The following is a 24,893-nucleotide window of genomic DNA, read 5'->3' as shown; positions in this document are numbered from 1 at the left end:
TACAGGTGGACCAGATTTCTTCCTCTTCAGTATTCCTGTTCTGGCTTCCTTTTACCTTAAGTTTAGCTGCCACTTCTCCTCAAGGTCCATCCCGTGTCTCCACTAGCATTTATCCCTTCTTCTCATTTCTCTTCATTTTCCTTTTCACTCCCTTTACCCTGCCTAACATTTTCATTTTAACATTCCTCTGTGCTGCTTTAATGCTGCCCTTCAACATGAGTCAGAACTTCCTGCTAACAGCAATACACAATGCAGTTTTATTTCCATTTAAACTATCACTTCTATTGCAAAGCCCACTAATGATAATTACCCATGTAATAAAACTAAATATTTTGCATTTAAAAAAAAAAATAAAAACACATGTGGTATTCTAAAATTAAAGGCCTCTTGAGGTAGCCATCTGCGGGGCATCACCTCTTGAAAATCTGGTGCCTTTCTTTCATTCACCTGCAGGCTGTCATTCATACTTGAGCAGATAACCACACATTTGTGGCACGCGGACTCCCGGAGAAGGGGAGATGCCCCAGTGCCCTGCCACAGGTGGGTACATGCCTCCCCATGGATGTGCCTGGTCCAGAGCTCCAGCTGAAAGGCGTGATCCCCAGCCACAGCGTAGCCTTACCGACCCTCCCTTGTCAAACAGCCCCACGTGCTTCCCTGCGTACACGGACTAGTGCATGTTAGCAGAGAAGAAACTGGAGACGTGTTGGCCATATAGATAGCAGGACTCTGTTCTCAGTTAGTCTGATGTGAATATGTGTTCACGAGTTTATTCTGTACCTTGATACTCTCTGTAAGGGACTATGCTTCTCTCCCATTCCTTGCAGGGTGGAGTATGCAGTCCAACCTGTCACATAAATGCCGCTAAGTTCCACCATCCTAAGTTTTCACTATGGCAGTTCAACAGATAAACACATATATTACAATCTGAAATGAGATAGATCCAAATACTTTTTCTGCCATATTTTTTTTTCAAGCCAAAATCAGAAATGTTCTTTCTTTTATCTCTGTCTTCAGAAATGCATCTTTTGTCCGTTGCTCCCACTCACCAGCGTTTAGCGAGAGCCATCCTGGTTTTAGCCAGCGCGGGTTGGAGGAAGCGTGATGTTATTAGACACAGCAGTCTGTCCGCCTGACAGTACCACCAGAGAGGAACCTGTCAGGAATGTCTCCGCCAAAAAGTATTGCTCAAAGGGCTCTTTGTCAGGTTGCTTGACACTTGCTCATGGACTATGACTAACATTGCCTCTTAAAACACTCTGTATGTTTATTTTATAAGCCATATGGCCCAAACTGGCCTAGTGTTATATAGGTGTGAAAGAAAGTCTGGATAAATTTAATTACTTTGGACTTCTGAGCTTTACAGTAAAAAGTTTCCATGGTAATGTAATTACCATTATGTTTTATATAATTTATCCCTATTTCCCCTGGTTATTTCTAGATTTTTTTCCCCTCTTTTTTAAAAAAATGATGTTTTCAGGATAAAAGCCACCTAAATAATTAGTCCTGCAAAACTGTTGTTGTGCGTATTATACCTGAAACCAGATTTGAAATACGTGGCTGTTAGGAGCTGAGAGATTTCACCTAAGGGTTTTGCTAATGGATCACTGGAAGCCTGTGAATATATATCTTTCTGCTCATGTGGGAACTTTGCAGAATAGTTAATAGAATCTGAATTAGTAATCCTCACTGATGAGTTAGACTCTTTTCCTTTTGTAGTCCCTTTAACGCTTTGTACCTGTTTAAAATGGTATGTATACAAAATAGTAGGTAAGAACCTTTGAGATGAAAAAAAAAAGATTTAAATATGGCTGGGCTATCAGTTTCCCTTTACAAGAGCTTTCACTCAGTGAAGTGCTGACTGTGGTAAGCATGCCACACGGTAAGCAAACATAAATCTTCTCTGAGCATAGTTTTCTTAAATTATTATTATTTGATTTTATAGAAATATTTTCCTGTAGTTCTGCTGTAGGTTTCTCGAAGAAGTGGTAACCAAATTCCTAGGTGACTGTTCCTGGAAAAGTAATGCAGGGGTTGTGCTCAGAGGATGATGCAGCCTGGGTGTTTAAAATACAATGCAGGTCTGCCTTTTGTGTGCCCTTAATCTGAAACCGGGTAATGCGTCAGTATACATTGACTTGTTATTTCATAGGCTGATAAATAATTGTATGGACTTGTTCTTAGGGATGCACTTTCTTAGGCATTTTGTCTTACAATCAGTGATTCAAATGTCATCAGATAACATGCACATGATCATGATATAAACCATGCAAAGCTTGCAGTTTCTTTTCTCTGACATAAATATTTCATCTGTGCCAAAGATGCAACGTAATACAAAGAAATGACAAAACAAGAACATATCAAGGAATGTACACACAAGCATGTTTCTTAGCTCAATTTAAATGAACCCATGCATAAACCAGGAACATCTGAAAATGGCTGTGAGCTCTATCCTGATTTTTACCTTACAACATACTGAAAAATGATCTGTGATGCAAAAAGGTGGTTATTTTTGGCAACCTATATCAATTTCCTATTCACACAGCAACTGGTGGCAACTAAAAATAATCCTGTTTTAGTACCAGCTAAGAATCTGGTCACATTTGGCACACGAACAACATGCACAAATAAAATTTAAGAAAGATCCCTTGTTCTGTTATTTCATTCCAGCTCGCTCATCAAGCTTAGTTTGCTGCCATTTGAAAGCTATTGAAAAGCCATTAACTGGCAGGACTGTGAGAGCCGCAGTGCAGCAGCACACCTCAGTGCTGGGAGAATGTGGCTGCAAGTGCACACCAATTAAATCTTTCTATTCCTGGGGATGTGGGATTAGGAGCGGTGTCAATCAATTGTGCTACAATAGCACGTGCAGTAGTCATGGTTCAAGACGCACAGAGGTTTATCATAACTCCAGCAGTCGGGTGAGGATGACTTGGAAGCCTCTGCAAGATCCTGGAACTGAAACTACGTTAAATAATGTATTCTGAGGTATACTGGATACCTGAGGAAGGGCTCTAAATAATGCATTTTCTGGGCATGACAGTTGTAACAGAAGAGAATGCTGAAACCTGTAGCAAGACTACAGCCTGAGATGAAAGAATGTCTCATTACCATTTTATCAAATGCTGTAAGTAACAAAACGACTATTTTGATTTTAAAACTGTCTTTTTATTTTCTGAGGTGTGCCTTTTCAATGCATATGCAAAAAAGTCGAAGGCAGATGCTGCATAATGTCAACGTGGTAGAGGGGAAGGGGAGTTGTTACTTTGCATGTGAATATGCAGGCAGAACACAGTGTTTCTTTTTCTCCTCTGTTCAGAGGCAACTTCATTGTGTGTGTGATAACGCTCTCATTTTGAAGTTCACAGTGATCAGGTTTTAAAACTTTTGTTTAAATTAATCACCGAAGAAAATAATATCCAAAAAGAAGATACATGTCATTCTTAGCATTAGGTTAAAGATGCCTATAAGGACAACCTCGGACATGGCTCTCACACTTTACAAGGGTAATACAAACGAGAATACCTTCATAAATTTGAGCACATATCGTCATCTATTGTAGATCTAATACTTCTATCCCCTCCTTATCAGGATATTTAGCTATTTGGTGTGACAGACTTAAAAAAAAAAAAAGAACTTTTAACCTTGAATCATGCAAGCTGCCTCCTTAAAAATTGAAATTAGGATCTATGCTGAATGTATTGATTCAATGCAGAGCAAATTCCTAGCAGCATTTTTCTTTTTTTTTTTTTTTTTTTGGTCTATCAAGGCTGCTTGTCTTCCTAGCTGCACATTTTGTGAGCTTTTTGGGTTTACCTTTTAAAGCATCCAGTCTGAGTGGAACTTGCTGGTTTTATATCAGATAAATGAATTATTGTTTAGATACTTGTTTTGGACAGTCAGTAGTAGTTGTTAGCCATGGGTATTTTTTACTGCAGGACTTGGAAAACTTTTGACTCCTAGTGATTATGTCACTGGTTTTACATGACAAATAGCAGATTGCTGTAAAAGGTTTTCTCTCTGGACTGTGGTCTTTGATGACTTAAGTGTACCAGGGACATTTCTGAAACTGTTTTTAAAATACTGTGTTACAGTTAAGAAATGAGTAATGTGGTTCTTTGACGTTTTAATATGAAATTAAGGTGCCCTGGAATTATTTTAGTAATTGAAGGATAAATGATTTATGAGGGTTTCCTCTTGTCTGGATTCAATGGGACTTGTGTATGGAACCGCTTTTAATACTGGTGGGAGTTACAAGCCTAAATTCCCTGTTTCATGCAGAGAAGCACAGATTAGGTTTACTGCATAGTTTTAAAGGTGCATTCTAAGAATAAGTCTTTGAGCACATCATGAGATTTGATAAATGCAAATGAGGAATTTGCGGCATAATAACTCTCTTGAAGATGTCAGAAAAGTATTGTTCAGTCTTTATTCACGTTGGAATTACTTTCTTAAAGTGAAACTGCAGCGAATGTATACATGCGTGCGTGTGTGTGTGTTCAGTAGCATATTAAATATGTAACTCTACAATGAAACTATAGGTTCCTTAATTGGAAAGAGATGATGATGATCGTGAGGTTCTCTCATTAAAAGCAAGAGAATGACGACTACTTGGGATGTTCATTGCATTGGTTAGAGGGCAGGGATGAAGGACTAAAACACAGCAGAGGGGAAAGGTGAATGTACAGCATTAGTTTTGGCAGTATTATTTGTTTCCTCTTTTCCAAATTTGGAATTTTGTAATTAATGATTTCTCACTAAATCAGGTTATTTTACCACATAGCACTTTTCCTTCCAAATAGTGTGCTTTGGAAGCCAATGGGTGCTGGCTGGATCCTGCCAGAAGGGCTGCTTACTGCCTGTGCTTCTCCGTACGGAATTAGCAAAAGTGCTTCCATCTCCACCTGTAATTAGTGATGGGGAAACCCTTCCTCCGTCATCCTCCCCTGAGCCTTACCATTTGTCTTAACGTGCCAATACTGGTGCTGGTGTTTGCGTTTGGCAGACAACTGAGATCAACTATGGGCCGTGGCTGCATGCAGGGTGGCGGCACCAGCGACGTTCTGAGATCTGCTGAGAGCAGCTGAACCTCACAGCGGTTGAGATGGGACCCTTCACACCCCGCTTTGTTTTTAATCCATTTCACCAATGATTTCTGTATCGGAAGGAAAAGAGATTGAACCAGAGGAAGGGTGTTTGCAGAGCACTGGCTCTTGGTCTGCTTTGGGGAGTGGGGAAGTGTCTAAAAGACATAAATTCATGGCACTTTAAAGCTAGTATTTTATGAACTGTAGCTCTATGTGCCTGGCTTTTGCATATGTTTGCACTTTGTTTTTTCAGTCTCTGCAGAGATTAAGTGTGGAGATCTGAGCTGAAAAGGGCTATAGCTGTTCTCCTATGGCGTTAGTACATTTTTACTAATATTCTTGCTTTTTTTCAGTGCACCGCTCCCACTAGGAGGCTGTGAAAACGAGCCATAGTGTCACCGTCTTGTCATAGCATCTTTCAAGGTCCAACCTTGGGAGGTCTCTAGTCCGCCCTCCTGCTGTAAGCAAGGGCAGCTGTGTGGTCAGACGAGATTGTCTGGGGCCATGCCCAGTGAGGTCTTTCATCCCAGTAATACTCTGGAACAAGGCCTGCTGCAGCCGTCATGTCTTCAGCTGGCACCTGCAGCATTTAAAACACAGGCCGTACGCCCGTCTGCCTGTTTGAGCAGCTCATGTTGTCACTGCTAGTGCCCATCTCCTTTTTGCAGCCAAGTACCATTGCTGCCGAGAGTTGGCCCTGTCTGTGCTTCTCCTTGGCAATCAGCTAGCATAAGCTATTTAGAACAGAGAACAGTGGTACGTAGGAGAGTACCACATGTTATCTGCCAGCTGCTGGGTACCATTTTATCTCGATGATTTGTGTGACAGACTGTACAAATGAACGTAATTTTGCAAATTAGGCAGCACCTTGCTGCTATCTTCTCTCCTTTGTATATCCAGTTACGACATAAACATCATCATTTACATGTTATGGCTGTGGTTTTCCACCTGTGCTCTGGACTTCCTCTGAGGGATCTGCAAAGGAAACTGAGAAAAGCAGTCAGGAGGCTTAAATTCATTACTCGAGAGTCTGATTTCCACTGCAAATGTTGTAGAGGTGCACAAATGCAAACCAAATTAAAACCTCGCTAAGGAGTTATAGTCATGCCAGCTCAAAATCTGAGCCAAGTGAATTTATCCAAATATTAGGATCATTGAATCTGAACATCAGAGTCTACTTCCATTCCTTCTGGATTATCTCTGTTTCTAATTCCTTTATCTCTTTTGTATGAATTATGAAACACTGAATTGTGCTGTGTTACAGACCAATACTTAGAGAGATCTGGGGTGAAAATACTAATTAGATGTTTATTGGTGAATTAATTCAGGCTTTGAAACAAGATACAAAAGAAATATAATAATTCTTTCCAACATCTAGCCCTTATTACCTTCAGGATCTGAATAAACAGCAAGGATTGTCCATGAAGAAAATTAATGAGAGTAGAAGATGCATTGAAAGATTTGGCCTTTAAATTTTGTTATATCATCTTCAGATATCTTGTAGTCTGTACTGATTTATTCTTTCTTTTCTCTGCCTCCTAATCATAGTATTTAAGAAATCCATATACTACAGGGGTATTTTCCTTGCATTAAAAAAAAAAAAATTGGTCTTGACTTTAGTCTGCAATGCCAGAGACCTTAATCACATACCTTGTCTTGAAAGGCTGAATGTAACGTACTTACAGATGTCATCTTGAGCATTTTTCACATTAATTCACAGGGTATTTGGTAACAAAATTACCATCAAATATGAATGAAAGAAGAGTAAATTCTGTAGATTATTGTTATGATTTCCATTTTATTTAATTTCACCCCACTTTTCCATAGCTTTCAATGCATTTCAATGCATTTTCTGTTTCAATAAAAGTATTAACCGCTAGAACTCTCAACTTAGTAGGACGAGCGTTACACCTATGGTGGTGCCTGTCCCTTTTCACCGGAGTTTAGGGACAGACTGCATTAGCACCTTCCAGGATACTTCAGGGGAAAGAGGCATATCATCCCAAACTCTCGTTTAGCACTTTAAATTCAATCTGAGTGCTTTTGCCAAGGGATTCAGCCGTTCTCATGTCACCCAGACTCTTCTGAGGCTCCAGCCATGTGCCACAGCGATAGCTCTACTTGAACCTTATGCAGCTTGGAAAGAGGTGGGAGAAGATGTGATGTGATGTGATGTGATACATTAGTTTTAGTTTACAGAGGATGGGGACTTGAGCTTGATTCTGCCGTGGATGAAGAGGCAATACTGCAGGTGATACACGTGATACCTTCGTGTCAGCTTTCTTACTGCCAGACAGCCTGCGAAATTTTCATCTGTGTTTCAATAGAGTGAGTTGTGGTAGCTTAGACTGAATAAGAGGAGGAGCCTGAAAAGAAAAATTGGAGACCTCTAGTTGGTCTGCGATACAGAAACCCTTTGCCTCTCTGATGGCATGTGTGCAGGATGTGTAAAGTAAAGATGACACATAGGTGTTCTGTCACACTGGACAGTTAGTGAGGTGAGAGAGCTAGCAGAGTCTTCAAAGTGTTTTCTCCTTCCCATGAACAGGATTTCTTCTATTCCAGGTTGCACAGGAGGTGGTATTCATTTATTTAGTCCATTTTATGCTGTCCCAGAGAATTCTCATGTCCTCTTGGACGTCCTCTGCCACTGATGAGGAGCTCAAGTAAAAAATATGCAGATGGTAGGAAGGAGAGCAGTAAATACAAGCAGAATGTCCATACCAGTCCCTATTTATCAGCCATTCCTTTAGTTTAGGTTGATATTTCATGATGGTGTCAGCTACCTCTCGTGTCACAGTTTATTTCTGCAATAAGACAGCTAAGTACAACACAGCTGCAGGGAAAACTTCCTTTTCCTTGTACATACTTATGGCATTCTGACCTATGGCATAAGGTTAAGATTATTACTGAAATGAGATGCCTAGCATGACGGAGAGACCCTGCCTGCTGAAAATGAAGCTGGGAGGAAGAGGCAGGAGTCATCTTCCCCGGGAGTCCAGAAAGAGCAAGAGGAGCAGCTGTGTGCGTTGAGCCACTGCTTGGGAGTTTTTAGATGGCGTGAAGATGCATAAAGTGATTCTGGGTGAATAAAGAGATTTTAGTGGTGGACTTGGCAGTGCTAGGTTAACGGTTGGACTTGGTTATCTTAAAGGTCTTTTCCAACCAAAATGATTCTACAATTCTATGATGAAAGGTATTTGAGAAGCTTATACTGTAAAATACAGAAAAGGAAAGCTAATACAATACACAGTGTTTCTTATTCCATTGTGACATTGGGAATCTGAGTCTGTATCAGTGATATATGATGCAGATTTTTGTTTAAAAAATTTAGTCCGTATGATAATTCAGATGTCATGAAGCTGATCAGAGGGCTGGAGCACCTCTCCTATGAGGACAGGCTGAGAGAGTTGGGGTTGTTCAGCCTGGAGAAGAGAAGGCTCTGGGGAGATCTAACTGCGGCTTACCAGTACCTGAAGGGGCCTACAGGAAAGCTGGAGAGGGACTGTTTATCAGGGAGTGTAGTGACAGGACAAGGGGTAATGGGTTCAAGCTGAAGGAGGGTCGATTTAGATTAGATATTAGAAAGAAAATCTTTACTGCTAGAGTGGTGAGGTACTGGAACAGGTTGTCCAGAGAGGTTGTGGATGTCCCATCCCTGGAAGTGTTCAAGGCCAGGCTGGATGGGGCTTTGGGCAACCTGGTCTAGTGGAGGGTGTCCCTGCCCATGGCAGGGGGGTTGCAACTGGATGATCTTTGAGGTCCCTTCCAACCCAAACCATTCTATGATTCTGTATCTGAAAAATTAGGTAAAACTGCTTTTGAATTCTGCAGTCAACAACAAATGGTTTTTAACTTACAAACCTTGATAGAAATAGAGACACAGCTAGAACAATTTTACTTCTGTTAGAGTCTTTGTGTCTCTGTTTCTCTCACTGTAATCACAGGATAGGTGCCAGGCAACAGGAAAAAAAGGAAATTATTTACAACTTATGAAGGCTAGTACTTCTGTACCAGCTTATGATACTAGATTTATTTATTTATTTTTATTCTCCAGTTCCTGGGTTCATGTGACAATGCCAGTTATTCTTTTAATTTGAACTAATTTTCTACTTTGCCTAATTATCAAAGATCAGAAATCATGACACTTGATGCCAGGAAAGAGGTAAAAAGAACCTTTAGTTTAATATCTGTATTTAGACATAGGAAGTGATATTTAGAAAAATATGTTTTGGGCTAGCAGTGGCGCAATTATCTTTGCACTTTTGTAATACTGGTCATCTAATAATTTGTCAAGTGTACTCCAAGAAAACAAAACTTTCCTGATGGTAACAACTGACAACTTTCCAAACAATAACAAGTGCTTGGAATAGCATTTGGAAATTATATTAAGATGAAGACTTATATTAAATTGGTATTTGGAAAAATACATTTTGAAATAACAGCAAAAGGAGCAATATTAACTTGGACAATCGAGGGCTACAAGATTTCCAACTTAGTATTCAACTAAAAGTAGGTTCTATTTATAATATTTTTGATGGAAATTACAGTCATCCCAAAGATAATTTTTATGTCATCATTTTGTTTCCCACTGTAAAAAATCTGTCATGACAGAGAAGCATCAGCATTTTCAGTGGAAAACTTTACTATGAACTGGTAAGGAAATTGTAAAGAAATCTCTTGTATTTTTGGTATTTGGAGTGCTTTTTTTCTTTTAATATAGTGACTCTGCCAACAGCAAAGCAATCTAGTCACCCTGAAAATAAGGTGAAAGAAAATTGTAAAGATCAAAGTATTGTATTTTCTTACCATATTGGCACAGCATGCATGAAGCTTCAGAATTCTGATACTATACTTTTGAGAAGATTGCTGCAAGACCAGAGAACAACTAAAAAACTCTAAACCTCTCTATTTCCACATGTGAAATTGTAGCAATATAGCCACTTTTTCTCACAAAGTTTGTGAAAGTTTTGAGGCTAAGGAACATATTTTCACTCCTGAAGTAACTTCTTGCTCCAAATAATCACAATTCCTTTTCTTTCTCATTTCAGACAAATTAATTTACTGCATCATGGTAAATTTTGCACATTTGCCAAGTTGTAAAACCAAAGAGAAAATATTTTTAGATAATGCAATTAACAGCTGGATCAAAACTGCCACAGGATAAACATGGTTATTTTAAAGCAAGTAAAATTTTAAGTTGAAGTAATCCTAATTTGTTCTTAAACAAATGGAAATCAATTAAGTCAATGGAAGTTTAGTTTGGGAGCAAATAAAGAGTTGTCCTAATGAAATTTTTTAATAAATCATAGAGGAGCACCACCAATTTAAAAAAAAATAATGTTTGATTGTTTTTTAAAAGATGTATTTTCCATTTTTTTTGCTTTCAAGCAAGCACCTTCAGTTGCAAAAAAATGTCAAAATAAGACCTGCTAAAAGAAATCTTCAAGTTCTAGTATTTTGACTGCTGGACATACCTTCAGGTAACAGGTGACATGGGTCAATCTGTTGTAACCTGCAGAAACACAAATGCAAGTAGTATCGCTAAAGCTGTTTTCCTTGCCAGTGCCATTCTTGTACACTGAAAGACAACTGTCCTGGACAAGTTCCCCCCATCTCTAACGTGATTCAGAGAGCTGAGATGTAGTCAGTTTCAATCTCTTTTTGGCCAGTAAGAATGAGAACTGACAAGGAGCATGGACAGGAGGGCACAGTGCAGAAGTAGAAGAGCATTTGGTTGTTTATTACTAGGTTTTTACCCAGCTAGAATACAGACGTTCCTGGAGGGTTTCCACTTGGAAGTGTGCTTTATTCTCTTTTACTTCATAGTTGATTTTAAAACAGAAAATGTTATTTTTGGGAAGAAGAAAAATGTGGAGTCTGATATCTTTGGCCGTAAATCCTATTACGAATGTCACTCTATGCAGTATGACTTTTCAGAAGAGATCGAAGTGATATTCAGAGCATGTAGACAGGCAATAGATCTGGGCCATACCACCTCAGGCTGGTGGAGTCCTGCTGTGGTCTCATTCAGTGCAAATCCTGTTATGAAGAATGACATATAAAATATATATGGGACCTTGTAAAGTCATCCACAGAAAATGGAGCGATTTATTAAGGTCGTACTTGGAAAGCTAACCAATGGCTTTCAAACGTGATCCTTTGACTATGTACAGAATCAAAGCTTTCTCCTGTAAAAGTTTTGTAAATGTGGACATCTAAGATGAGGAGAAGGAAGGGGGGAAAATTTCCCCTTTTTTTCAGTCTTTGTAGAAAGAGTAGTATTGTTGTCTTTAGTTAGCTTATTGCAGGAGGCTTTAAGAAAATATGTGAAAACAATGTATCCCTTACTCAGCACTCAGTTTATGTGAAACAGGATAAATTTTATATTCAGATTGCAGATGAAATAAATACTTAGCTTTTCAGGTGCTTTGCTTTGGACGCAATTATTTGATTATTTGATTTGAAAGCTGGAGAGGGACTTTTTACAATGGCATATAGTGATAGTATGAGAGATAATGGTTTTAAACTGAAGGAGGGTAGATTTAGATGAGATATAAGGAAAAAATTCTTCACGGTGAGAGTGGTGAGGCACTGGCACAGGTTGCCCAGAGAAGCTGTGGAGGCCCCCTCCCTGGAAGTGTTCAAGGCCAGGTTGGATGGGGCTTTGGGCAACCTGGTCTAGTGGAGGGTGTCCCTGCCCATGGCAGGGGGCTTGGAACTAGATGATTTTTGAGGTCCCTTCCAACCCAAACCATTCTGTGATTCTAAGATTCTATGATTTTTTTAGCTGCAGTACTAGTAATATTAGCTACAGAAGTAGTATGTGTAAATCGTGTAGACAGTTGTGAAAAGTAAAGCTCTTAAGGCAATCTAAACGACATACTTAATTCCTCCTAATCACCTATGAATATATAGGTTTATTGTGTCTTCGAGAGACACTTTTTGTGTCTTGTGAGCAAGACTCTAACTTCTGTTGGAGTTGTGATAATAATTTCTATTTGATTTCTACTTCAGTTTCTTCAATAGCTTTGAAGCATTTTTTATGTTTGTCTAGTTATTTCCACAGTGAAGGAATTTGAAGTTTTATGTAGACTAGGAGTCCATCCATTGACACTATGCTTTTTTACAGTTTGTCAGATGAGATGAAGCTGTTCAGTTACTTCTTCATCTTTTTGTTTTTCTTCCTCTTCTTCAGACAAATGATCAACCGAATTTCCCCATTTTAACTTAACATAGAAGTGCTATTGCTATGCATGTTTACAAGCAAGTGTGACAGTGGTTCTCTGCACTTCTTTTTCTTATATGTGCCCATACAACCGTGCTATAGTATTAGTTGACCATGAGTATAATGCTAGATGGTAGATGTGGAAGGTGACCTTAACAGATTACTGTAAACTCTGTTGTCAGGACAGCTGCTCAGCCTGCTTTCATTTTCACTTGTCCATCAAGATCCAGCTCAGACTAGCAACCATCCTTGGTATTCTGACCATAGCCCAGGCTTACCTAGGACATACCCGATAACTGTCCCACCAAGCGCAAGGGAGAGAAGTCTCTCAGATGCCAGTGGCGTAGCTCTACATACCAGAAATTCTTCTGGGTTGCTTCTCCACTTTACTGGAGGGTTGTCTTTACAGAACTTTGCGGGGCCATCTGGAGGTGCTGGAGCCGAGTGGGCGAGCTGCCCCGGTACCAGAAACATTGGACTGCTGGGCTCACATTGGTCCTTTTGTGTGACTACCCACCCAGTATACCAAACAAAGAATCTTGAGGTCTTAGCTGTTAATCTCATCCATGTGTGTTATTTTTATTTTGGTACTCTGCCTAAATTTACACTACATTAAATTCATTTTATTGTTCCAAATTCCCTTCCTTTTTATGCTATATAACCTTTCTTTTTCCCTTTCACCCTTCAAATTTCTGTTAACTTGTCTCTCCTCAGTCACTGCTTAGCTAAGCTATGCATATTTAATTCTTTTCATCTTTCCTCATAAATCAGTCCCTCAGGCCCCAGAACCATTTGTGGTAGTTTCTTTTGAACTGCTCCGATTTGACTGTCTAGAATTGAATGCAATATTCCAGATAAGTTGTCTTTCCGCAGAAAGGAGGAGGGCCTGTTTCCAATCCTTTTGCTATTTGAAAACTGAGATGGCAGTCCCTTGATGTACACTGAACAGTGACCAAAGGCCTACATATTAGCTCTGCTGCAGAATTTTTGTTAGCTCCACTGTACTCTAAACTAGATTTCCATCTGCTTTTACTTTACAGTAATCTCTGTAAATGATTAGATTGCGTGTAGAACCACAGTCCACTTGGCAGAGGATTTCCTTTCCTGTGTGCTTGCCAGCCCGTATGGTTAGGTCTATGAAGCACTGTTTCCCTTTTGGCTTTTGACTCTCTCTGATGTATGATACTGAGTATCCTCTTTGTCTTGATCCACATATACCTTTTCTCTTTTTTCTCTTTTCTTTTCTTTTCTTTTCTTTTCTTTTCTTTTCTTTTCTTTTCTTTTCTTTTCTTTTCTTTTCTTTTCTTTTCTTTTCTTTTCTTTTCTTTTCTTTTCTTTTCTTTTCTTTTCTTTTCTTTTCTTTTCTTTTCTTTCTTTTCTTTTTTCTTTTCTTTTCTTTTCTTTTCTTTTCTTTTCTTTTCTTTTCTTTTCTTTTCTTTTCTTTTCTTTTCTTTTCTTTTCTTTTCTTTTCTTTTCTTTTCTTTTCTTTTCTTTTCTTTTCTTTTCTTTTCTTTTCTTTTCTTTTCTTTTCTTTTCTTTTCTTCTGAATTTACTGCATGCAGGCTTTTGCAAATATTGATTTATATGTTTCTCTCCTGTGTTTTCTGTAATCCTCATATGCTGTATGCCTCTTGATCCCTGGCATATTTGCAGCCAAAATGGTGATATCTGAGAGTGTCTGTGATGAAACAATTGCCCCAGGCTTTGAAACAATCTGATTTTTTGTTTCTTTGTTCAGACATTAATTTACAGTAAAACAGTTGTTTCTGCTGCTATTCAACTTTCTCAGTACCTTTGAGGCATAGCGACTGTAATTTTTGTCGTCTTCTCACTGTTCACCTATGTGTTAATTCACCCTTGAAAGTTGCAGATTTACAAGTATCAGCAACAGTCTTAGTGTTTTTCGTTGCTTATTGTGGTCGGAGTGTCCTTGGTCTGCATAACAAGCCCTTGATATTATATTGTGATGGCAGGAAGAATTTTCCAGTGCATCTGTTCCCAGATGCACATCCTCCCCTCCTCTCTGTCATATATCTGTAAGTGCGGACTAGAGATTAATGTTTTATTACATCTCCATTTACTGCACAGTAAGGAAATAACTCGTATCTTCACAGCTTATTTGCAACTTTGTAAGTTTGGCATTGCAGTCAAATAAAGACAGCCAGGTCTGTGCAAGGACTAAAAGGAGATTTTTTTTTTTTTTTTCTAGAGGACTTCTCATCTCTTCCTTCTTATTTTTATTGTCATTTGGCAAGCCCAGATCTTCTTTGCTCTTGTGCCTTCTAATTTGGAGTTTCTTGAGTTTTACTTGCTGTCGGTGTGATTTATAGCAATTTAGATTATTAAAATATGACCAAATATGCTGATGTTATTTTCTCAAAGGCTTTGTGAGTGACAAGCCTTATTAAATGCTTTATAGTAATCTAACAAATATATGTTGCTTACTTCTGGAAATCCCAAATAATGAGTGACATAATTTCATAGACCCAAAGGCAAACAAAAGATTATAAGGGTTAGCTCAAACAGCCAGTTCAGTTTTTCTTCTAACTTATCCATATATACATATATCTTAAAAAATGTGTTAGTGCAGTCAGTTTGAATCAGATTACTTTTGCTTTCTAATTACTTTAAACTCTCTCTTCAGATTCTGAAATGGGTATTTACAATATTTCTTTAAAAAATTTAAATTACCTACTTTAGGAATAATATTGTTAATCTTTGGGAAACATATAAGCATATTTTGCTTTGATTTTCCTAAGGAAACAAAGTCTGTGATTATGTACTTGTGTGTGTGCATCTTTTAGTTTTTCTTCCCATCATAATTTCCAAACCTGTTACCCAGTTTCAAGAAAATGTTTCAAAAACAGGTTAATCATGACACAATTTATTCAAACAAGTGAGCGGTGTTCGGTACTGCATTGCCTAGGAATGTTGTACAACTATTTCATTCTGGTTAGGAATAATAATGTTGTTTTTCTACTGCATGGCTATCAGGGTTAGCTTAATAACCATTGAGTCTCTTATCACAGAAGATACTGAGTAGTCTTAAGTATGTTGTGAGGAAATTTAATCCTATTGTAAGTAAATTCCTTCATCCTTGGGTGAAGTGCATTGCCATGCAGAACTGCCCTTTGCATCACTTACCTTGCTGCAAGCAGAAAGATAAATTGGCTAGACAGCACTCGTAGTAAAAGTTTTGTAAAACAGAGTGAAAGGCATTGGACCTCCGATGGTCTACAGGATTGTCATTTAGCTCGCTGGCTCAGTTTTGAACAGTTCCAGCTAACCCTCTCTATGGCAAAGGCTACAACAGAATCTAGAGACCTCTCCCAATAGACAGGATGGACGAAACTGCCACAGATTCTGTGCTCTGTGCCCTTTCCAATCTTCCATCTATTTCAAAAGGCTTTGTAGCCTCAAATATTGTTCCCTGCTTACACATACTCTCCTACTACTTACTAGAACATATACAAACAACTTTGGTTTTATGTTGTAAAATTCCTTTCTGCTATGTTGCAGTGCAGTCTCCACTTTAGACACTGTGAAATTTAGAAGCCACAAAAAAAGATAATTACATCTTACAGCACAACAGCACAGCATGATAATCACAGGAGAATCAGGACCATGTGCTATGCAGTCTAGATATGTTTCATTTGTTCTGCATGAACCTTGACCATGTGAACATGAGCCAGTATATAACACTTAACTTGTAAGCCAGAGATTGCTTCCTCCCCTTCTTTTATGTACTAGAATAGAGGTATCCAAAATAAACTTTTTTTTTTTTTCCTTTTTGGTAAAGGGATATTGGATCCCAAGCTTCATGGACTGATTGCTCAAAAGCCTTCCTTAAAGTCCAGAAGAGCAATAGGTAGTGTTTCAGCCTGTTGTCTGGACAGTCATTATTTGGAGATGCTACAATAAAGCTCTGAATCTAGCTTGAGGACAGACTTTCATCTCCTAAAAGCTCAATTATCTGGAATATTGTATGGGAAGACATTAATGGGTTCATGTGTTTTACTCATCTCTGAGAGTATGCAGTCTTTTCAGTTGGAAATTCCAGTGCTCCAGAGCAGACAATTGTGGTTTGGTTTGTTTTACAAAAGGTTCTGATGTCTACAGGGGAATGTACTTGACACATGCTGTGGTTTGTGGGAATCCGTACTGCACCTTTGTCTCATCCTCTAAGGGAGTATGGAAGGATGACAGCAGTTGAGAGGATATGGAGACAGCAACTTTACCAAAAGAAACAGTATGAGCTCCAGCAGATCGCATCTGTTCATTTTGCTTGCATTCAGGTATTTTCTGGATGTGATCCACAGATGAGGACTACTGCTCTGGGATATACACAGTTCCTCTCAGACCACTCAGACCTGTGAGTTCCCTGTGCTTCAAGACAGGCAAAAGAAAACAATAATGATATTTTTTTTCTAAAAAATGGGAAGAACCTCTTATGTATGTATTTGAAACCTGTATTTTATTACACTGAAGGCCAATGCATGGGCAGGGAGTTGGCTGTGTTTATTGAATAGGCTGACATGCAGTTAATTACTTTTACCTAGAACATAAAATATCCATATGTTACAGATTGCTACATGACATAAATCACAAATGACAATGCAGAGCCCTCTGTTATATTTGATTTGTTATTATTCAGGTTCGCTTCACAAAGACAAGATCCCAAACTGGTTGATTCTTTGTTTTAAATATAACAAATTTTTAGAGAATGCCGCTGTAACTTCACTGATCATAGATAGATAGATAATAGAGTCTATTAGAAAGCCTGTAGAGTTGATTAATAGTGTCTGATAAGTAACTTTTCCTTGGTATCAAGCTGGAAATTGATTGCAGTTCCTGCTTACCAGTCTAGTCACATCAAAAGGCTCTTGAAGAGCAGCATACAGGAGTAGGGTTTTATAAGAGGATGGTGGCTCGAATGTACTTAGGATTGCTCTTCAGCAAAGACAGAGTTGGGTGCTAAGCAGAAAACGAGGACGCTTTGTATATCGTGTCATTTAAGAGCTCTAACTTTGTAATTACACCCTAAAGAAGCTCTGTGGAGCCAACAACAGAAGCACATCAGCTCCTTTACTGCAATGTAATTTATTCTCAGAAGACTTGGCATTAATTGAATTCTTTACAGTCTTTACAAGGTAAATAGTTTACATTTATACTGCTCCCTCATGATTATCTGCTTGTGGGTTGGAGAGGGGAACCAAGAAAAAAGAAAATGAATAAGCCCATCACTACAGTGAGCAGAGCACTGCTGACCTGATGAAAACACTTTAGCCGTTAAAATCAGGCTGAGTGGTTATGAGCACCGCGCTTCAGTTACAGCTTAATAAATGTAATGGAGAGGCTGTTCAGATGGTAAGTAATTTTCTCTGCGCTGAACAAAGGATTTTCAAATCCAAGTATTTTGATACTGACCTTAACATTACAATTTGAGGTGGATTTAAATTAATGTAGCCCCTTCTGTGGGTAAGAAGTATTTCTTTTTGAAACTGGAAGATCAGTAGATGATAGATAATAAATTTTGATTACTGAAGAGGGCACCTCTAAAAAATGCATTGATCTGTGGTCCAGAAACCATAACTTCAGTTAGGCTATTGTATTTGTATCACTGATTTCATATGGAATTCAGATCAGCTGCATAAATACTAATAAATTATTATTGCTAATGTAATATAATAAATTTAAATAATACGCATTGTTGGTAGCAGATAATCATCATGTATTGTAAAGTCATTATATATAACTGCAAAGTGCGTTACTGAAAGGGTCAATGCTCTAGTTTCTGATCTGATTTCTGTTATCAAACATGGGGCGTAAATTAATGCAGCTTTTTGAACTGGATGAAGCTGCACTGATTTACACCATCCATGTCTCTAGGTCCGTAAGTGCCAAAGCACTTGCTGCTTACTGCATGCTTTTCCCACATATCTTTGTTAGTACTGTGAACATATTTAGCTAGCCAGCTTTCAAAGTGTCATGTTATAGCATAGTATTTACAAAAACTTGCGGGTTTTTTTGTTATTTACTGAATTTTAATCTATTTCACAGTTCACTGAAGTTGTTGAAATTTTCAAATATTTTATCTTTCTGAAATTCAGGACAATTTCAGGTATCTAAATTAGAATGTAGGTGTTTAATTGTAGTTATGAAGAGGGGCTGATATAATATCTTTAGCAAGAACAGACCAAGATTGGACCTGAAGTGTCAGAGGACCCAAGTTAAATTCAGTGTGTGTTTCTGAGGGCTTTTTTACCCTTTTTCCTTGAATGAGATCAAGATGCTTAAAGAATATTGTTTAGGTAGCTGTCTCAAGTAGATACATTCTCAGAATCTCAGATTGCCATTTTCCAGGTAATTTAAGCCTTCTACATTTTATTTCTGTGCTGTAAAGACCATAGTCCTTCAAACACCCAGAAGCTTAATTATTCATTGTTTAAAATACAATCAAAATCAACATGAATGTTTACGTAAATAAAGGTAAGCATGTGTCTTAATATTTGCAAATTCATAGTTAGTTTTCAGCATTATGCACCATAATTCTGTGTCACCTTATTTGAGATGCTTGCCGCATTAAGCAACATCAGCAATTTAGTTGTGGGTGTGCCTTTAATGAAGAGATAAGGTTTTTAACTTGCCATACTTTGCAAAACACACTACAGGATCCAGGAGTATCTTACTTCTCTGAATCACAACAGCAAATGTTTATATCACATGAAAAGTCAAAATACAATACATATGATCACTGTGGCAAACTTTTTTGTAGTGCCTGTGTGAACATGTATATAGGCATTCAGCTTCACATTCTGGAAATGCCTCCTGACATGTGATCCAGATTAGATAGGAACATAATCGTTCTATGATTCTATTGACAGGACAAGGGGTAATGGGTTTAAGCTGAAGGAGGGTTGATTTGGATTAGATGTTAGAAAGAAATTCTTTACTGTTAGAGTGGTGAGGCACTGGCACAGGTTGCCCAGAGAAGCTGTGGATGCCCCCTCCCTGGAAGTGTTCAAGGCCAGGTTGGATGGGGCTTTGGGCAACCTGGTCTAGTGGAGGGTGTCCCTGCCCATGGCAGGGGGGTTGGAACTAGATGATCTTTGAGGTCCCTTCCAACCCAAACCATTCTATGATTCTGTGATAATCACCCCCAGGCAATGTGACTTACAATCTGAAGTGCATTTTTTTAGGATGACTAGACTCCCGATTTAAATGTCAGAGCAAGTCACTAAAGTTAAGTGACATAAAGCCCAAAGAAACAGAAATATAAAGGAAAGGTATAGAGGTATGGCACCTGCAGGAGCTGGAAGAAAATACCTGTAATAATCACATTCTACCCCTCTGTTTATGTCCCATCACCCTTGCCAAGCTCTTCATGTTGTTCAGGAGCTGATGCTTGTAGTGCCACATAATATTCCATCTCTCACCTTCACAGTGAGAACCACTGACAATTCAAAGTAAGCAGTTCCTCTTTACTCAGGAATCTCTTGTTGGTACAGGCAGGATCAAGCTCATAATTTGTGTTGTAATGCAACTGGCAGTCTGTCCAGTCCTGAGTAAATTGCTACAATTTTATGAACAGGTTGTTTTGTAGCAATGATTCTTTTCTTTCTAGTGCTTCAGGGTGGACCCAATCAGTGAAGCAGCTCTACACTAGCAAGTGTCCTTGAAACATTTTTTGTTTCCTGTTAGTTACAGTGGTTCCTTTGTCCTGTGCTAGTTAATAACCAACGTGATATACTAAAAGGCTCTCTGGTTTTGATATTTCAGTGTTTCATAAAGGTTTTTATATTGTGTGCTTATACAGAAGATACAGACCTTAAAACCAGATATGTACCAACAATCATGTTTATTCTAGTCGTTTCGGTCCAGGGCATCTCATTAAATAAATAATACCTTGGTAAGCTTTTTCAGTGTTTTGATGGAGACACTGCTAATGAGTTATCCAGTGCAATATACCATGACAGTCAGAGTGACCTTATCGAATCACCATACATAACTGTAATTTGTCATACACTAAGGCAAGAAACACATGAAATAATCTTCAAATACGATATCTTATGTAATGAGATATAAACTCTTATGCAAATTGATTCAGAAGGAAAGCTTTCTCCCTGCCCATGAACCTTTCCTCATGTTACCACACTGCCTCCTGGCTAGCATACTCAAATCAGCTCTGATTGAGATAATGTTTTCCATGTATCTTCTGCTATTTGAGTGGGTCCCGTACAAGGTTCTTGTACAAGTTCAGTGTGATGGTTTGTGCGATTTTTCTCATATATGAAAGAGAAAGGATGTACAGACCTGCTGCATGTGTTACCCTTTAAGAGTAGCTTCTCTTTGAAGCCTGGCTGTAGCTGAGTTGTCAGCCTCTAAACAGTAGCAGTTTACATCCACCTAATAAAGTTCTGGATTTTAGCAGCTATTTTTTCCTGGAGGTTTTCTTTACAACTGAAGCTGTTGCTGCTGTTGGCAATGCTAAATTAGGACAGAGTGGTTGGCATGCTTTAAATGGTAGAGCTTAATCCTGATGATTGGGTCAACAGAAACTTTGGGCAGTTCAACAAGGGAAGTGCATATTTTCATGCCTCACCTATGCATTGGTACAGGCTGAGAACTGACTGACTTGAGCTGCAGCCCTGCTGAGGAGGATGCAGGGGTTACAGCGGATACAAAGTTGAATGGGAGCCAGCCCTGCCAGCTGGTTGTAAATAAGGTAAACCACATAGTGGGCTATATTAGGAGGAGCATGGCCAGCAGACTGAGGGAAGTCATTGTCTGCTTCTACTTGGGGCTAGTGAAGCTGCACCTGCAAGTATGTGTGCAGTAGTCTTGGTCCTCTCAGTGTAAGATGAACATTGAGGAAGTGGAGTGAGGGCAGCAGAAGGCTACCAGGATAATTACAGAAATGACAAAGCTGAACTCTTGTCAGTAGTGACAGTAGTAACAACAGGTAATGGCGACCAAAAAAAAACCCAAGGCATTTTTGATAGAAGACAGTGCAGCACTGGAACAGGTCACTCAGAGAACTTGGAGAATGTGTTGATGGAGGTTTTCAAGACTCTGCTAGACAAGACACGATCACCTGATCTGGTGCTCAAAGTGGCACTAAGCCATCCTCAGAATTTCGTCCAGAAGCATGTCTATAACCCTCCTGGGTTTGAGTCCAGCTCTCTTGAGGTGATGGTCAGGAAGATCTGCCTCTTGTGCTATCAACAGTTCCCTGTGCTCGCTAGGCCTCCACAGTCAGAGCAGAGATCTGTCTTGTTCTAAAACTGGGACTGAATGTTATATGCCTTAAGGATGAGCATCTGAAAGATTAGAGAGTTTGCCTTGTCTGCATCTATACTATGTTGTTTAATCCAGGCTTAACCTAACAAGGCTGCTGACCTGCAGCTATTATATCCACAGTCAGATACTAATCTCATATGAAATGTATCAAGCTCCACATGTGCTGAAAGAAAAAAATTCCATCTGCAACTCATTACTTCCCAGCTGAGACCAGTGCCCAAATGGATTGAGTTCTCTTCTCAATCTGCCTGAATTGTTTGACTCTGGCCACACACTGGAAACCACTGTGTGGGGCCAGTTCTGGCAGTCAAGCACTGTTCCACTTCATGGAACAAATAGACGGGCACTCATGCCAGCTGAAAGTCATCCCAGTGGAGAGGCAGAGGACACTAAGAAGACAGCCACATCCTTCCTGAAACTGGAATTTGGCTGTATGAGCTCATCTTTGCTGTGATCTATTTGACCAAGCTAATTTGATATTAAGCTAATTTGTTTGATTTCTCACCCTGGAGGAGCAGAACACTCTGACAACAAAGGTGTCCTACAGCTTGCACCAGTCTCAGTTGTCATGTGGCAGCAAACACTACCAGTTCCTAAGAGCAGAGGCTGCACAGCACCTAAGCTGAGGAAAAGCAAAGATACAGTTGAAGTCTGTTGTCAGCAAAGAACACTGATTTACAGCTAAGACTAGAACAACAGCAACAATTCTCACCCTCAGCTGAGTTTTCCAGACATAGACAGCAACTTCAGCCGTAGCCCGTCAGAGCCCAAGTGCGTGGCTGCTCCTTCTTCTCTTCATAAAAGAGAAGGAACAGAGCAGAGGTAAAACTCTTGTACAGCTGGACTCTTAGCTGCGTTGTCAAACAAGGTTTAACACAGCAAGCTGGTTTTGCCTCTGAGGCTGTGAGCTTGGCTGGCAAGCACTATACCCAGCTTTAGAAGTGTTAGGGAATAAGTCTAGGGTCTTACAAGCCAAAAATACTGTGTAGGCTTAGCGCATGGGCACTGAAATATTTTATACAAAGCCAAACAATTCTAAGAGGGAAGATTTGAAGTTTGCTCGTTCCCCAGTCCTATCATGACATAAAGGAGATGCAGTCGCAAACTGCCTTGGGGTGAGGATGGTCTGAGTGCAGATCTCCTATTGAATTGAGTGCTCTGAACACTGGGACTGAAGTGAGGAATAAAGTTACACCTTCTGCAGCTGTACAGAGCTACCCTTTCATTTCCTTGTCTGTTCCGACATGTGCTCAGAAATGAAACATATCATTTAAAGTCAAATGGAAAATTTTGTTTTACATAGACATGCAAAAAGAAAGGGTTTGTGTTTTGGCTTAATGCAAGCCAACACTTGTTTCCAATTTTTTAGTTTGACAACTCATTTTCTTTTAACTAGAAGAGCATGCTAAGAAAGGAACAGAAATTATAGAGAGGGAAAGGGCAGACTATGTTAAAATAAGTTGATTGAACTCAACCTGTAGAATTGTATTCTGTGTCTGCTTGTGTCATGGAGTTTCTCAACCAGACACTCTGGGCACATTTTGCATAAATGTATGTTTCTCAATTTTGGGAAGTCTGGTTTAAGACTTTCAGTTCTAATTCATAGGGAGTACATAGAATATATAATAGAATACAATATATAAAATAATATAACAAATAAATATATAAAGTAATACAGTTTATAGAGTGTTTGACATGCAGACCTAGGACTATCATTTTGTCATGGTTTTACCCCAGCCAGCAGCTGAGCCCCACGCAGCCGCTTGCTTAGTCCCCCCTGTCGGGATGGGGGAGAGAATTGGAAGAGTGAAAGTGAGAAAACCGATGAGTTGAGATAAAGACAGCTTAATAGGTAAAGCAAAAGCCGCACGCACAAGCAGAGCAAGACAAGGAATTCATTCCCCACTTCCCGTGGGCAGGCAGGGGTTCAGCCATCTCCAGGAAAGCGGGGCTCCATCACACGTAACTGTTACTTGGGAAGACAAACGCCATCACTCCGAATGCTGCCGCACCCACTCCGTCCTCTTCCCCAAGCCCCTTATATGCTGAGCATGACGTCATATAGTATGGAATATCCCTGTGGTCAGCTGGGGTCAGCTGTCCCAGCTGTGTCCCCTCCCAACTCCTTGTGCACCCCCAGCCTCCTCACTGGTGGGGTGGTGTGAGGAGCAGAAAAGGCCTTGGCTCTGTGTAAGCACTGCTCAGCAGGAATGAAAACAGCCCTGTATAACAAAAGCATCTCTATATTATCATCAACACTGTTTTCAGCACAAATCCACAATGTAGCTCTGTACTAGCTACTGTGAAAAAAACTAACCCTATCTCAGCTGAAACCAGGACACACTTTGATAGTTTTTTGTTTTGTTTTTTATGATACATAATACTTTATAGAATACTATGCCTTTAAAGCAAAACAAAAAACTTCAAGAAAAGAATATAAAATTCTTGGATTAGACACCCAAAATTAGTGACTTAAAAAGAAATCATTGTCTTTCAGTTCTTCAGTAGAGAACGTAGATAAGAATGCCCCTTTATCCCTCTTTTTAAATGAAAATAAATAAATATTTGGGAAGCATTTATGCGCTATGATGATGTGAGCTTTATAAAAGCCTGCCAGGAAATTATTACTTATGCCTTCAGAGTGAGGTTTGAATGGTATTCAGTAGATTAGACATATGTCAAGCAACAAGGAGGAAAGAAAGCGGTCATTTAGTCAGCTCTACTCAGCTAGTGCCCTCAATGAGTTAGGAGTCTTTTGATACAAAATGGGTAGGTAGACAAAGCAGGCCTAATTAGAGTTGCACAATAATGCTTAATTTTGGTATTAACTGCCCAAGGTGACTTGAGTCTACATCCCCTTTAAGAGCTCTTCTGTCAAGCTATAGAGAGAAAACCTCTGTCATCTGAGCTGCTGATAGTCCTTAGAAATTAAAAATTTGGGCATCTAACTTCCATATGAAGAAAATTTAATTATGTACATAAAGTAGAATCGGAAGTGATTGGGTGGTCTCCAGCCACCACATCAAATGGTGTTAGAGTAGGTTAGTGGGTACATCATTGATTTGGAAGGTGTGGATTCACATCCAAGGACTCCAGCAATAAAATTATCTGACAATCCACTAGTCTTTTAGAACTGTTCCCTGAAAAGTGACTAGCAGCAAGTGGTCTCTTATGGTCTTCACTTTCAGTGGAAAAGAGAACATACTGGAAAAGAACATCACTGTTATTGCAATGTCAGTAAAAATACCAGATTTAATGGTATCAGCAAAAGAGGAATC

At 39.2% G+C, this 24,893-nt stretch overlaps 1 protein-coding gene across 3 annotated transcripts in view; it reads left to right on the top strand.

Annotated features, from left to right (window-relative positions):
* Positions 1-24,893, top strand: part of MYO16 (myosin XVI) — a 406,643-nt gene that overhangs the window by 79,942 nt on the left and 301,808 nt on the right. The window contains exon 1 of one of the 3 annotated variants that reach the window (XM_075740336.1): positions 2,835-3,127. The exons of the other annotated variants lie outside the window; for them this stretch is intronic. Coding sequence (XP_075596451.1) covers positions 3,100-3,127 — 28 coding nt within the window. The 5' untranslated portion in view covers positions 2,835-3,099. Of the gene's footprint in view, positions 1-2,834; positions 3,128-24,893 lie in introns of those variants that run through there. 3 annotated transcript variants of the gene reach the window in all.

The sequence above is a fragment of the Balearica regulorum genome, chromosome 1 (assembly GCF_011004875.1).
Source record: "Balearica regulorum gibbericeps isolate bBalReg1 chromosome 1, bBalReg1.pri, whole genome shotgun sequence".
Taxonomy (NCBI): domain Eukaryota; kingdom Metazoa; phylum Chordata; class Aves; order Gruiformes; family Gruidae; genus Balearica; species Balearica regulorum.
The sequence above is the reverse complement of the archived record's forward strand: the minus strand, read 5'-3'. Positions and strand labels throughout refer to the sequence as shown.